The sequence below is a fragment of the Heptranchias perlo genome, chromosome 3 (assembly GCF_035084215.1).
Source record: "Heptranchias perlo isolate sHepPer1 chromosome 3, sHepPer1.hap1, whole genome shotgun sequence".
In the NCBI taxonomy this organism is placed as follows: domain Eukaryota; kingdom Metazoa; phylum Chordata; class Chondrichthyes; order Hexanchiformes; family Hexanchidae; genus Heptranchias; species Heptranchias perlo.
Genome location: NC_090327.1, coordinates 115,749,602 through 115,763,813, shown reverse-complemented (window position 1 = coordinate 115,763,813; position 14,212 = coordinate 115,749,602). Strand labels below are relative to the sequence as shown.

Sequence of the window (14,212 nt, the reverse complement as noted above, 5' to 3'; positions counted from 1 at the left end):
ACATGCAATAGACTCCCAAATAGAGTAGTGGCAATGAAAACCTAGGAATCATTTAAGAAACAACTGGATGCCGCACAGGGAAACTGCAAGGTCTTTCTGGATAGGTGAATTAAAATGGGCCTTAAAGCCTTCCTCATCCATAACTATATTGTGAACTAAAGACAGTTCACCAGAGAAGAATAGGTGCAGGGCGTTGGGGTTCAATTCTAGAGGGACAGAATTGAAAAGCAGAGAAGTTATGTTAAACTTGTATAGAACCTTGGTTAGACCGTACTTGGAGTACTGTGTATAGTTCTGGTCTCCATATTATAAGAAAGATATAGAGGCACTGGAGAAAGTGCAAAAAAGATTTACAAGGATGGTACCAGAACTGAGGTTATACCTATCAGGAAAGACTGAACAAGCGGGGCTCTTTACTCTAGAAAAGAGAAGGCCTAGCGGTGACCTAATAGAGGTCTTTAAGATTATGAAAGGGTTTGATAGGATAGACGTAAAGAAAATGTTTCCACTTGTGGGGGAGACCAAATCTAGGGGTCATAAATATAAAATAGTCACTAATAAATCCAATAGGGAATTCAGGAGAAACTTCTTTACCCAGAGAGTGGTAAGAATGTGAAACTCGCTACCACATGGAGTAGTTGAGGCAAATAGCATTGATGGGTTTAAGGGGAAGCTAGATAAACACACGAAGGAGAAAGAAATAGAAGGATACGTTGGTACGGTTAGATGAAGTAAGGGGGAGGAGGCTCGTGTGGAGTATAAACACCAGCATTGACCTGTTGGGCCGAATGGCCTGTTTCTGTGCTGTACATTCGATGTAATTTTCATTACAATGGAGTTTTTATTGTAAGATGATGCATTGCAGTAAGATTTACATCTTCCTTTGGTTACCAAATACTTTCTTAGGAAGGTTAAAAAAAAAATAGGTGAGTTTTTTTCTACAATTACAATGGAGGCAATCAACTGGTACAATCACCTTAATCAAGATACCCCTCAGCCTCAGGTCATCTGAATAGGAAATCAAAATGTTTGGCTCGTTAGCTAGGAAAAGAGGGCCTAGAAATTGGTCATGGCCTGAGACCAGCCCAAAATTGGGCATTGGGTCTCATTTATATTATTTGGCCAAGCAGCCAGCAGCTCGCCCATTTCATACAGTTGAATACTTGACTTGCTGGCAGCGGCCCTAAGATGAGTCCCAGGGGAGCAGCAATGGATTATTTTTATGGCACCTCTGACAATACAGCACTCTCTCAGTACTGCACTGGAGAGTCAACCTGGGTTTTGTGCTCAAGTCTCTGGAGTGGGACTTGAACCCATGACCTTCTGACTCAAAGGCAAGAATGCTACCACTGAGCCACTGCTGACATGCAATGGACTCCCAAATAGAGTAGTGGGAATGAAAAATTATTTTTTCATAAAATTTAGGCCACAACGACTGCACAGAGTCCAATTTTTAAAGGGGGCCTAAAACAGGTGTTATGTAAATGAAGGGCCTATGTAAGGGGCCTAACATCTTAGGCAGTTGTCAGTGATGCCTGAAAAATGGCCTGACCCAATATCGGGTTGGACGTTTTTCAGGCATTGTTGGGACGCAGGACATTGATGTCCGAAATTGGCCCTTGTTGCGTCCATTTTATGCCCGCAAAACCGGCATGACAAGGTCCAATTTCTCCCCTGGGGTATCTTGACACTGAATGTGCATTAAAACTAGAAAGACTGTGACCATGATGCAGAGAGATTTCAGAATTCATCTCGGGTTGTCAAGTGCTGTGTTAACCCCATGGCGACCTAGTTTGTTTGCGGGTTATATTGTGACTGTAAACTTCTACAGCAATGGATATACTCTATTTTTGTATTAGTTCGATTAGTTTGTTCTTTCTCACTAATAAGGAAATTAAGTGATGTAATGTTTCATGGTAGCAAGGTCTCAATGTGAAGTATTAGACCCTGACTCATCCAGAGTGAGTGCCAAAAAATACCGCCAGCTAAGTGCTACCTAGGTCAAAATATCAGGTAGCCAATGGTGATGGTGATGTTGTAGTAGTTATTTTATACAAGATTTTGGAAGCCTGAACCTCAATCCAAATCCTATCCATATTTTACTTAAATTGAGAAATCAAAGTAAAGGTCCAGAAAGAAAAAGCTTGCATTTATATATTGCCTTTCATGTCCGGACATCCCAAAATCCTTACAGCCAATGAGTTACTTTTTTGCAGTACAGTCACCATTGTTATATAGGCAAACGTAGGAGCCAATTGCACAAAACAAAGTTCACAAAGAGCAGGGTAAAAGCTTTTTTATAAAAAGGGTCTAATTATAATAAAATAACACCGCTGTGAAGCTAATGGAGCAAGTCAGGAGTGGGACTACTTTTAAAGGGGCTTTTTCTTACTTCTCTTTTGGGAACCGAAGCATCTCAGTCAGAAGAGCCATAAGCAAAGTAATCTTTTAAAATTGTGCTAGTTGAGAAAGCACTGGAGTGTGGAAGTATCTGTATAATCCAAATGCAGCATTTTGTTTTTTAAGTTATTGTATATTTTCTCCAAATTTCTTCTTTCTACAGTCTTCCTGTGGCACAAATCACTTTCCTGATGACAGGACCGCCTGCCTTTACTACTCTGTAACCGGCTACTGCGGAGCTGCAGGAATCCTCCCACATTCCCTCTGGATGGGTTGGAGGGAGAGAAAGAGAAAGCATGTGGTGTCTACTGGGCACCATCAAGTGGTACAGCTGAGACCTGAAACTTTCCACACTAGGAATGACAGGGGGCATATTCATGAGGAATTAGGGCATGTGCCCCCTCACAATTTTTCATCCCTTTTTTAAAAAAATGGACAAAGAAAAAAAAATGCTCGCAGGATGGAGAGAAAGAGAGTCTGGTCCTTTTTATTCTTAAAACGAGACCCATGTTAGATCAAATGTATACATCATTGGTTGTACTCCCGAGTTCCCAGTATGTGCCCCCAGTGGACAAACTCCACACTCAGAATGAGAATTTGTAAAACTACTCCTCGTATTCCTACTACAATAGGCTTCGTTATACCAACCCAAGTACAGTAATTTTATTTGGTTAATATACCTTCTACAGATCCTTCTGCAGCTTTCCCAGTTTTCTGTTTGACTTCTTTGTTGGTGGAATGTTGCATTGTTTCCCTCTGCTCCTTAGTCTGCTGCATAGTGTGGCTCTTCCACAGCTTTCGGAGCTCCTCCACCTCAGTCTCAGAATCCCGAACGTGCTCCTCCCCCGATTTCCCGATTTGATCTGTGTTCTCTTTCTCGCATATGCCTGAGGAATCTGAAGCAACTGCAGTTTGACTTGCTCTACACTCTACGTTCAATTCCTCAGCTTCAGCATCTTTGTGCTCGCTGGCCAAGCTATGATTAAGAGTGGAATGCTGCTCACCCTCATCTTGATGTGCACTGCCATTACCGTCAGTGCTGTGCTCATTTAGAGATTTTTCCATAGTTTGGTTCCCATTTCCCTTCACTTCAACCAGTTCATGGCCTGGAACACCACCATCACGAGCCAATAGTTTTTCAGCACTAGCTTGCTCATTGGCATTAGCCTCCAATGACTCTACAGATGAAGGTTGCAGACAGCTCTCCATAGCAGACTGGTTTATGGTTTGCACAGACTCTGAGGAGGCTCCTGATGATTTATCTTGTCTAAGCTCATCAGAGGAGACCAGCTCCTCCCGAATGGGGGAGAGTTCTGATTCGGTGAATACATCTTCAGACAAGGATTCCTCTGTGCTTCGGGGAGCTGTGCTGGTGCTGTCATTCCCTGTATCTCGTAGTTTGGAGTCAACCTCATCAGTATTACTTCTTGCTTTTCGGTTTAACTGGTATACATCTTTGGCTGATGCAGAATATTCTAGTTCTCTGGTGGAAAGAAGAAAAAAAGTAAAAGGTCGAATGCACGTGTGGCTTTAATTAGGCACCTTTCTGTGGTTGCCCCCTGAACACATTTTATGGTACAACTGTATAGTTCTTGGATAATTCCTTCTGAATGTTCCTTCCTTTACCCTATGAATGTTCCTGTATGGATAAAGTTACTCAGCTCTGATCTATCCATACATTGTCCTTCACACATTTGTCCATTTTCCATGATTCACATTTTGTACATAAAAATTGAGAAACAAATATGTGGTGATGCACAAAACCAATTCTGCAAGATCAGAAGAAACTATTCTGCTCATATTTGTTGTTTGAAACAGAGATGTAATTTCTTAACTTTGATTTATACTCACATTTTAGAGAAAGCACACAATGCACCTGTGCTACCAAAGCACAGATAGTAGCATTTTTTTGAGCCAACATGTGCATCACTCTCACCTTAAAGAGGAAGGCAGCTCAAGTAACTTTTCAGTACCTATTGGCACTCCCTGGATTAACATCACCCCAACATATCTGCTCCAGACAGTCTCATTGAAATTTACAGGTTTCAGGGAGGAATTCAAGATGTGAGTAACACTCACAAAAATTGCTCTTGGAAATATTGAGAAAGAATCAAAATATTATGAGAAGTACATACCTGCAAATGTCACAGAATATTGTAAAAGATCAGAAATTAACAAAGCTTTGGTTTATACTCACAGTTTAGAGAAAGCGTAGAACACATCTGTGCTACCAAAGTACTTGCATGGCATTTTAAACTAGGTGAGTTCCTGTAGTCATGCTGAGGGAGTCAGTGCAAGGGAATGTAATACTCTTTCTACTTTAAGAAACCTGGGTCACCATCAAGCATCCCAACAGTCTGGTACAGCCAAACCAGGTGCAGAAGAATACATGTTATTTTTGTGTGCGCACCCTTTCACCTCTGGGACTCAGATTGGAACCTGGCTCAAGCTAACGGGATGAAGTTTGCTTTCTCTGCTAACTTGCAAGGATTCTACATAGAATCATACAGTAGAGATGGCCATTCAGCCCATCGTGCCTGTGCCAGCTCTTTGAAAGAGCTATCCAATTAGTCCAACTCTGCTGCTCTTTCTCCATAGCAATTTTCTCCCCTTCAAGTATTTATCCAGTTCCCTTTTGAAAATTACTATTGAATCTGCTTCCACCACCCTTTCAGGCCGTACATTTCAGATTATTAATCACTGTGTAAAATAAGTTCTCCTCATCTCACTTCTGACTCTTTTTGCCAATTACCGTAAATCTGTGTCCTCTGGTTACTGATCCTTCTGCCACTGGAAACAGTTTCTCCTTATTTACTCTATCAAAACCCTTCATGATTTTGAACACCTCTATTAAATCTCCCCTTAACCTTCTCTGCTCTGAGGAGAATAACCCCAGCTTCTCTAGTCTCGCCACGTAACTGAAGTCTCCCATCCCTGTTACCATTGTAATAAATCTCCTCTGCACCCTCCCCAAGGCTTTGATGTCCTTTCTAAAGTGTGGTGCCCAGAATTGGACACAATGTGCCAGATTTTCCTGTGAGCGGCGAACCAGTCCGACTTGCACTTGCCCATAGACTTTTCACGGGCTTTTGCACAGCAAGTTCCTCTCATGGAGCGCTCAATCCGACACGGCACCCTTTCCCTGGCATCTGGGACCTGTGTGAATGGGGCAACCATTGCCAATCAGATTGAAGCATGTTAATAAAATGCAGAGAGTCAGAACCAGGAAGTGTAAGTTAGAATAGTAAATTCAATGTCAAATCAGGTGCAGGAGGGTAAAAACTATAGAATTAAGAGACAGAAAGAAAAAGTAAAAGAATAAAAATTAAACATTTTAAAAAAAATGTCCAACAACAATCAAAATCTGATGGAATGAGACTCCACACTTGTAAAAGTTAATTTTCGGTGCCAGAGAGGTTGTTTGGCAGTCATTAAGACTTACTACGCCGTTAAAAGTGTGCTTAGACTTGAAATGACTTGACGCACCTTGTTTTGGCGAGATTAGTTGATATCCATCAGGTCAGTGTAGAAACTTCACGCAGTTCTACTCATTTGAATGGAGAGCCAGCTGGCAAGATGTCGTTCTCGCGGAGTTTATGGAGGAGGGTCGTATCTGGTATAGCAACTTCCGGATCTCCGCATTTGACTCCACATGTGCGGTCGCTGGAAGTTGCTGCACCAGATGCACAGAAATAACGGTAAGCCCTGTTAGCCTCGCTGTTATTTTCACAGGAAAATCCGGCCCATTACTAAAGCTGAGGCCTAACTAGTGATTTAATGGGCCAGAATTTGCTGTCAAAATAACAGCATGGCTAATGGCGCTCGCCATTATTTATGGGTAAATGGTACAGAAACTTCAGGCGAGGAGCAGATACACTGTAAAATGTGACTATCTAAAAGTTGCTGTCTGAGATGCACCGCCCTGCCGTTACCTTCATGAAAACGGCATCTCGCCCTGAGCTGCCCCGTTTTTTTTTTAAGTAACTTGTATTTGCCCATTAAACTCGCCACAGAAAATTAAGTTCTGTCATTACAAGTACTCTTAATGACATGATAAGTGTTAATTGCAAATATCCAAAAGCTCCTGTCTGAGTTAGGCGGTCCGCTATTGGCTTCGTGAAAACAACATCTTGCTGTCTGCCTCACCATTGAAATGCAATGAATGTCATGAAGTTGCTGTATTTGCATGGTAGATATGAACTAAACCCGCCGCAGATATCTTGGGCTAGTTTTAGTAGTGTTAAGTACCCTTTTAACGGCATAATTGTTAAGTGCCAAGTAACTTCACTGGCACTGAAAATTAACTATTACAAGTGTGGAGTCTCATTCCTTCAGGTTTTGAATTTTTCAGGGAGATTTCAAAAATTTCAAATTATAAATTAAATTTTTTTTCTTACTTTTCCTTTCTGTCTCTTTTTCTCTCTCAATCCAATCTTTCTTTCCCTCTCTTTCTGCACCTGATTTGACATTGAATTCAGTCCCTTTAATTCATCCTCCTCAGTCCTTCCTGTGTTTATTTCTCAATCCTTAAATCTCATTGGTTAAGGAGATACCCCGTTGGTTGCTCTGTTCACTCAGATTCCAGATGCCCTTGATTCCCTCGCTGTGCCGTTATCAGCTCACGCTTTGAACTGCAGGGTGCCGGGGCAAGTCTAACTAACGGCAGATGCCAGTAGGTGCCCTGCTACAGTAAATTCTGGCCCATTGATTTTGAGCAGTCTTTACTAAGGTCCCAGGTACACAACACAAAACAGTCGATAATACTGCACTTGCTGGGGCAACCTCAATCAAAGAGGCTACAAGCACAGCTGGCATAGAAAGTTCATTCTCTCTTGAGCAGCCAGGGCTGGCCCATGTGCCAATCTGCAAAACACTCTGTGGAGCAGCTAACTGACATTGCTCATTGTTGATCTCAGTAGAGTCCAGCTGTTCTCAGCTGTCGGGGATTGTGTACTTCCAGCATTTTCATGTTTTTTAATTTAATGGACCTGCTGCATATTTCAACCATTTTCTGTTTTTATTACACATATATGATGAGCGCGGGGTGGGGGGAGGGAAGAGGAAAAAGGATTAAAAGTACAAACAACCTCTACCAAGGAGGAGTTAAGACATATCTAGAAGGGTACTTTACACTGAAAGCACTTCCCCTTAAAACAGTATTCCCCTTTAAAAGCAGTACTGATAGAAATCACTTCCCAGTTATTGAGGGAACAAGTTTGTGCACACTGACAGAACATGCAACAGTAAAATTTCTTGCCCTTCAACAGCCCTTCAGTCAATGAACTATCTTTCCTGGTGTGCTGATTTCTCCAGCTGTTGTTTGATTTGATCTGACATGGTCCCTAAAATGCACTATAGAAACAGAGCCCTCACTGAAATAGTCATCATGTGACGTTAATGAAAAAATATTTTCTCTCTGCCTGGAATCTGGAATCTTGGGTGTTGCCAGTGTAAAAGCAGCATTTGTGACTTTGTGGGTTTGCTGCAAAAATTATTTATTAATCCCACAAGTCTTAACGCTAGATTTACAGATCATGAAACCTGCATGAAAACGGGCTTACCCAGTGAATTTGACAGCACTTCAAGATCCCAAAAGATGCATTAGAACGTTATTTTTCTTTCCCCTCTCGTGCATTGGTGCCCACACTGACTGGTTTATACCTGAACACCCACAACAAAGGTGGCATTGGTGGGCTGGGGGGGCGCAAAACGTTATTTCATGCTGTGGAAAATATTAAAATGGATCACTATATTAAAATGCGTTGTAGCAGTGCACTGGGACCTTCTTGTGGTTGCCAGGGAGGAAATGGCGTCACGTGTCATCGCCCCTAACTTTATCTCTTTCTTAACTGTACTGCTCGCCACAGTCAAATAGACTGTTAACACTAACTGGCTCAGCTCATACGTGAAGAATGGCCACGGGTGAGATACCAAAGGACTGCTAGCATCTATGGAACCATATAAGGATTGATGGCCTAGAAATTTGGGAGCGCCCAATTCCCCAGCGCAGGGTACAGGCCCAAAATGGAAAGGTCCGAGGAGCTCCGGATGTTGGGCCCTGGTATTAGAATGAAAACAGTGCTGCTGGAAGAGTGGACAAAGATCGGGCCACTGCTGACACCACAGCGGCCCACAGGTAAACGAGAGCCTCGGGGAGGGATCCCTAGAGTCAGGTGGGTGGGGAAGGAATCGTGGGCCTCGGAGGGGGGGAGGGATTGGAGGACACAGCGGGTCAGGGTCACAGCCTTCGGGGGTGGGGGGGGAGGGGGAAGGGAGAGGGAGAGATAGAGATTGCTGGACTCGGCGTGGGGGGTGGGAACGGATAGTTGGGGGGGGGGGGGGGGCGGATAGCACCAGCCTGCATTGGCCCATGGGTTGGGGCCTAGGTCGGGGTTCGGGAGCCTGGAATTGCGGGGTCGGGGACCTCGGGGCCGGGAGATTGAGCGCCGGAGTCGGGGTGGGGGGGGGAAAAATCAGTGAACTCGGGGCTCGGGATCGGGAGATCAAATGCTGGGGCGGGGGAGGGAGATCACGGAATTCAGAGATCTCAGGGGTCGGTCGTGACGGTGATCAGGAGGGTCCTTTAATGTAGGGTCGGGAGGAGCACTTTCCCGCTCCACGTTCAAGGGTAAGTAACTTATCTTTTTGTTGCAGGCGTTCTGTAAGGCTCGTTTCCCTTAGTGTAGCCAGCGACAGCGCCGACTACCTCAGGGCAAACCAATCTTGCAGTGGGGACCTCAAACAGGCATTAGGCCCCTTATTTGCACACTGCACACCCTCTTCCCCCTTGAAGAAAGTTTGCTGGTCATCATGGCCAGGGGCAGAGTCGAGGCAGTGGCGACTGGCAAAGCTGGAGGAAACGTTGCGCAGTGTTTCTTTGTACCTAATCCTCTTTGTCCCTTCTGACTTCTCTCTCACCCCATACACCCTGCATGACAACCTGCAGATACTTTCACCATCCACTTCTCTCTCTCTCTCTCTCTCTCTGCTCTCCCTTTACACCAAAATCTAACCCAGAGAATATGGAAGCCCCTATACCAGTGGAGAAAGAGGAGGCCAGCCTTCCTGAAGATGCACCGTCACTTGATCTCATCCACTCAAGCACCAGCTCAGATACTGGCACGAGTACTTTACAGGCTAAGTTAGAGGAGGTGTCTGTACATGGTGACTCACTGGGCATAAGTGCGCAGGAGCTAGGGCAGGAGGATACTACACACGGGTAACGGCTCGCTGGATGGCAAGGTCGCTCACTAGTTCTGCTGTAGAGGACTCAGATGCTGATTTTGAGGGCCAGGTTACTGAAGTAGGCTAATGGGAACACACCAGGAAAACCTAGGTACACTGGGCAGACTGCCGGAGACCTTGTGCACAATGTTGCGGAGCATGGAGGATTCCAGCTCCAACTTGGCGCAAGGCTTCGCGCAGAGCTTGGAGCCCATTCTGTCCAACATGGACCGAGCGGTCAGCTCCATTAACAACGCAGTGGCACCCACCATGATGGAGCCTCTGCTGACAGATCCGACAGCTTCCATGGCAGCTCACACTGCTGCCATGCAATCACAGATGGCAGTCATCGTGGCATTGGGGCCCACTTTTGACAGGGGGTTCCAGAGTGTCACATCATTCCTGCACTCTGTTCTCGCGCAGAGTACTGGAGGTTCGGAGACGCCGTCACAGGACAGTGGCCTTAGCTCCATGGGAGAGGCACCTGCTGTTGTCTCTCAGGGTGGAAGTCTGTTAAAGATGGCGTTGCGGACTATTAATGTGGGGAGTGGGGGGAGGGAGTAGATCAGCTGAAACGTTGCTCAATCAACTATTGGCTGCAGGCTGGCGCTGTCGCTCTCCCACTTCTGCTCCATCCTCCTTGACCGGGGCGGGGTGGGGGGGTCTACCTCATTAGATTGTGGACAGGCTCATTGTGTTGTCTCAATTGCACAGCAAAGCTAAGCAGAATGCAGCAGATGACCGCAATCTAGGAGACTATCTGCGAGCTGTACTGTAGAAAATCTCTAGACCTGTTGAGGCAGCAAAAGCATAGTTTGAGCAGTCCAATGGTCCGATTGATGATGGCTCTAGTAACCCTATGGCTCAGGCTGTATCGCCATTCAGTGAGCAAGCACGGAGATGTCATGAGCCAGGTTTAAAGAGGATAGCCCTTGTCCCCAAGCAACCAGCCTCTGACTTGCTAAACCGGATCAAAGAATGGTGTGGGGGGAGGGGGGGATGTAGGCGTCATGATAGCTGCCAGGATGGTGACACAGACCTGGATAATGTGCGGTGCTGATCACGCAGCAGCTGAACATTAGTGAAGTGGAAGCATTTTCTGTTCATGAAGGGTGTTGGTTCATTGGGTGGTGCCCTGATGGTCACGTGCGTGCAAGCAATCATAGCCTGAACTTAGGGAAAACCTGCTATGGTAACAAACACTATACTCCTTCCCAGTTAGCTGCTGGCATCCTTGGGGAATGTCATAAATTGTATGGCCTTGACAAAGAGGGTTTTGGTGACCTGCTTGATGCAGGCATGGACAGTTGACTGACTATTATGTCACCTGTTGAAGACTCAAAAGAGCCCGAGGCAAAATAATTAAGTGCCGTGGTTACTTTCACTGCCACAGGCCATGCATGGCCAGCTGGGAGAGTGGTTTGCAGATCTCCCTGGAGAAGCGCAGCCTCCTGTTCCCCTCAGAAAACTGGAGGTAAGTGACTCTGCGCCTATCAACCCTATGGACAGGGTAAGGGCCCCCTTCGAGCAACCCTCTTTCTTTGTGGTCTCCTTCCGAGCCCCAACTGCAGCTTCCTGAGGTTTGCCAACCTGCTGCTACCATTCCTCTTCCTCAACTTCCTTTAACGCAATTTGATGTTATTATTTTGTAATGATGTTTAACTCACAGTAACTTGGATCTGGGTACCTCTCTGCTCGTTATAAATGTATAATGCAGGCCCCGTCTGATTGACAACTCTGGACATCAAGATAGTGTCCTGTAAAAATTAATCACTTTGCAATAAATTTTGAACGAAAGTGGGGCTTCCTAAAGAAGCAAAGCCTCAGGTATTTCAGTCAGTGACTATGCAAACAATGAACAGAAACTCTGAACTGCCACTTCATTTTTTCCCAGTAGGATAGGAAGTGCTAGTGGTAACGAATAGAGGATTTTAATTAGTCACCCTCCCCATGAACTCCAATATATCTTGGCTCACTACAAACTGAGCTGCATATTGTTGCATTAAATAACTGTTAACAGATAGTAAATGTTGGATCTTACGGAGGCAAAGATTCTTTGATTTTACTGTCCAAAATGTCCCTGTACATGGCTGCTGAAAGGACCTCCTCCATGGGACACATGATGCCATATTCCTCGCAGCCACGTTCTTTTATTAAAGGATCATGCTTGTGAGGATCAAACATGATGTTGTTGGGGGTCACTAGAAGTACACCACTGACTGCTCCCTGTAATGAAAAAGAAACAGACACACATGTTTAAATCTCTTAGTTTGTACTGTCCTTTTGTGTTACTGAAAATAAGAGACACGCTTTCCTGCATTGTTCCTATGTGTTTGTTAACAGTGAGTCACCCCAGGTGTCCTCATACACCTCACTGAAATGCCAAGTTGTCTCAGTTTGTAGCACTCTCGTCTCTGGGTCAGGAGATTGAGAGCTCCAGCCCCACATCAGAATCTGATCTCACAATCTAGGCTGACATTCCAATGTCTGATGATGCTACTTTGTTGAAGGTGCCATGCTTTGGATGAAATGTTAAACCAATGTTCCATCTGCCTGTTCAGGTGGACAAAGATCCAATGCTGCTATTCACATAAGAGCAGAGAGATCTCCCTGTGTCCTGGCCAACATTTCTCTCTCAACCAATACTACAAAAAAATTAACTGGTCATTCATCTCATTGCTGTTTGTGGGATGTTGTTGGTGCAGAATGGCTATTCGATTTCTCTACATAGCAGTCACTACAGTCCAAAGGTAATTTGTTGTTGTGTGCGGTGCTTTGAGACGTTTCAGTGTGGTAAATCACCATATAACTGGGAGTAATATTAAAATAACAAGTCAGTCAAGAGTAGTATATGTAGAAGCCTGGGAGCAGGCCTCCTATAACTGCCGAGTAGGAGAATAGTGCACTGTGGTTAGAGGAAACCTCAATGAGGAGGTGTTTAATAAGTTTGTTAAAACATGTGAAAGTCAGGTTCATAGTCTAACAATGGAAATCAGGCAGCTATTAAACATGAAGAATCTGTAATAAAATATTTGATTCTCAAATACCTACCATGTCATTAATTTACTCACAGAGTTCAATAGGTTGAAGAGCAATCAATTTTTGAGTCAAACCTACAGGTATTTTTCAAATTCTCTTTCTTCTCATCACCAAATGAGAGGGTTCATGATACACTTAAGCAACCAGTGGTGATAATGGGATATAATGTGCAACTTCAAGCAATATTAGTTAAGACAAGAAAAGCTGCAGGATGCCATGCTTGAACTACACAGTGCTCTGATTAGAAGGCACCTTGAGTACTGTGTCCAATTTCAGTCACTGAGACACAAGGGAGACATTCAAATCTAGAGATAATGCAGTGAAGAGCTGTAGGCCATTCCCTAGTGTCAGTGGACATAATTACAGGAAAGACTGAAAACATCGGAAGGCCTCATGAAGGTAAATAAGGTAGTAAATAAGAACGGTAGATCTGAAACACGACATCAACAGTGACAGTGGGGCAATTGGCACACATTCAAATTAGTGAAAGACAAGTTTAGGATTGATGTCAGGATGTTCTTTTTTCACAGAGCGATCAACCCATGGAATGGACTTCTGGATAGAATTGTGGAAGTGAAGACACTGGAATCACTTAAGCAGCATTTGGATGTTATTATGGTGGGACTGTAGGTTCTTTCTGGATGGATGAGATAAGATGACCCATATAACTTTCCCCAGGTGTTAATATTCTATGATCTTGTTGAAAAAAACAAAGCCATGCCTGGAAATCTTGCCAGGGTTTTCCCAGTGTTCCATCGCAACTTCAGCAGAATCCCCAGAGAAATGGCATTAATGGCTTTTTTTCAGCCATTTACTGGGGGATTTCACTGATCTTTCACCAAAGTTACAATACAGAACGGAAGAATCTCCTTGGAATTTCAGGACCCATAAGAGCAGATGGTATGTGATGTGTTACAAGGCAAAGATCAAGTAAAGCTAAATAATTCATCAACATCATCTAAGCCTTAAGACATGTAACTGTTTGCAACATACTCCAGCTTGCACCATCTAGCATACTATACACAGGTATTTGTGGACATTTGTTTTGCTGCGCCGCAAGGGTGAAAGAATGCGTAATGCAGGGGTCCACGACTGAATAACCAATTCAATATGAAGTGTTATTGCAATTTGTGAGTAAAGGAATGGCAGCGAGTGCGACCATCACAACTCCCAATAATTTTGCAAGACTCCCACCCTGCTTTTGTTCTCTTTGCAGTTGGCCTTAAAGCTTGTAATTATAATGTACCTTAGATGGATTCACAGCTTATAAATCATTTAAAATAATACACCTTAATAAAAATGAACTTTGCCAGTGGAAATATTGGCTAAATCAGCTGAAGAAACACTTTATAAATGTTAACACAAACACTTTGCAAATGCACCATGTGTGCAAATATATAATTTAGATTCCACAAAATAAAATCAAAATTCTGAAGTTCCATTTTTTTGTGAAACAGAACTTCTGTTTAGTTACTGACCAACAACATGCACATTGTTACACCCATGTGTACAAGACGTGTGGGTAATATCACTGGTTAGTACACTGTCC

At 44.0% G+C, this 14,212-nt stretch overlaps 1 protein-coding gene across 2 annotated transcripts in view; it reads right to left on the bottom strand.

Annotated features, from left to right (window-relative positions):
* Nucleotides 1-14,212, bottom strand: part of oxr1a (oxidation resistance 1a) — a 701,118-nt gene that overhangs the window by 93,914 nt on the left and 592,992 nt on the right. For both annotated transcript variants that reach the window (XM_067981541.1, XM_067981543.1), the window contains exons 8-9: nucleotides 11,666-11,850; nucleotides 3,081-3,883 (exon numbers count right to left, since the gene is read on the bottom strand). In XM_067981541.1, coding sequence (XP_067837642.1) covers nucleotides 3,081-3,883; nucleotides 11,666-11,850 — 988 coding nt within the window. The remainder of the gene's footprint in view (nucleotides 1-3,080; nucleotides 3,884-11,665; nucleotides 11,851-14,212) is intronic.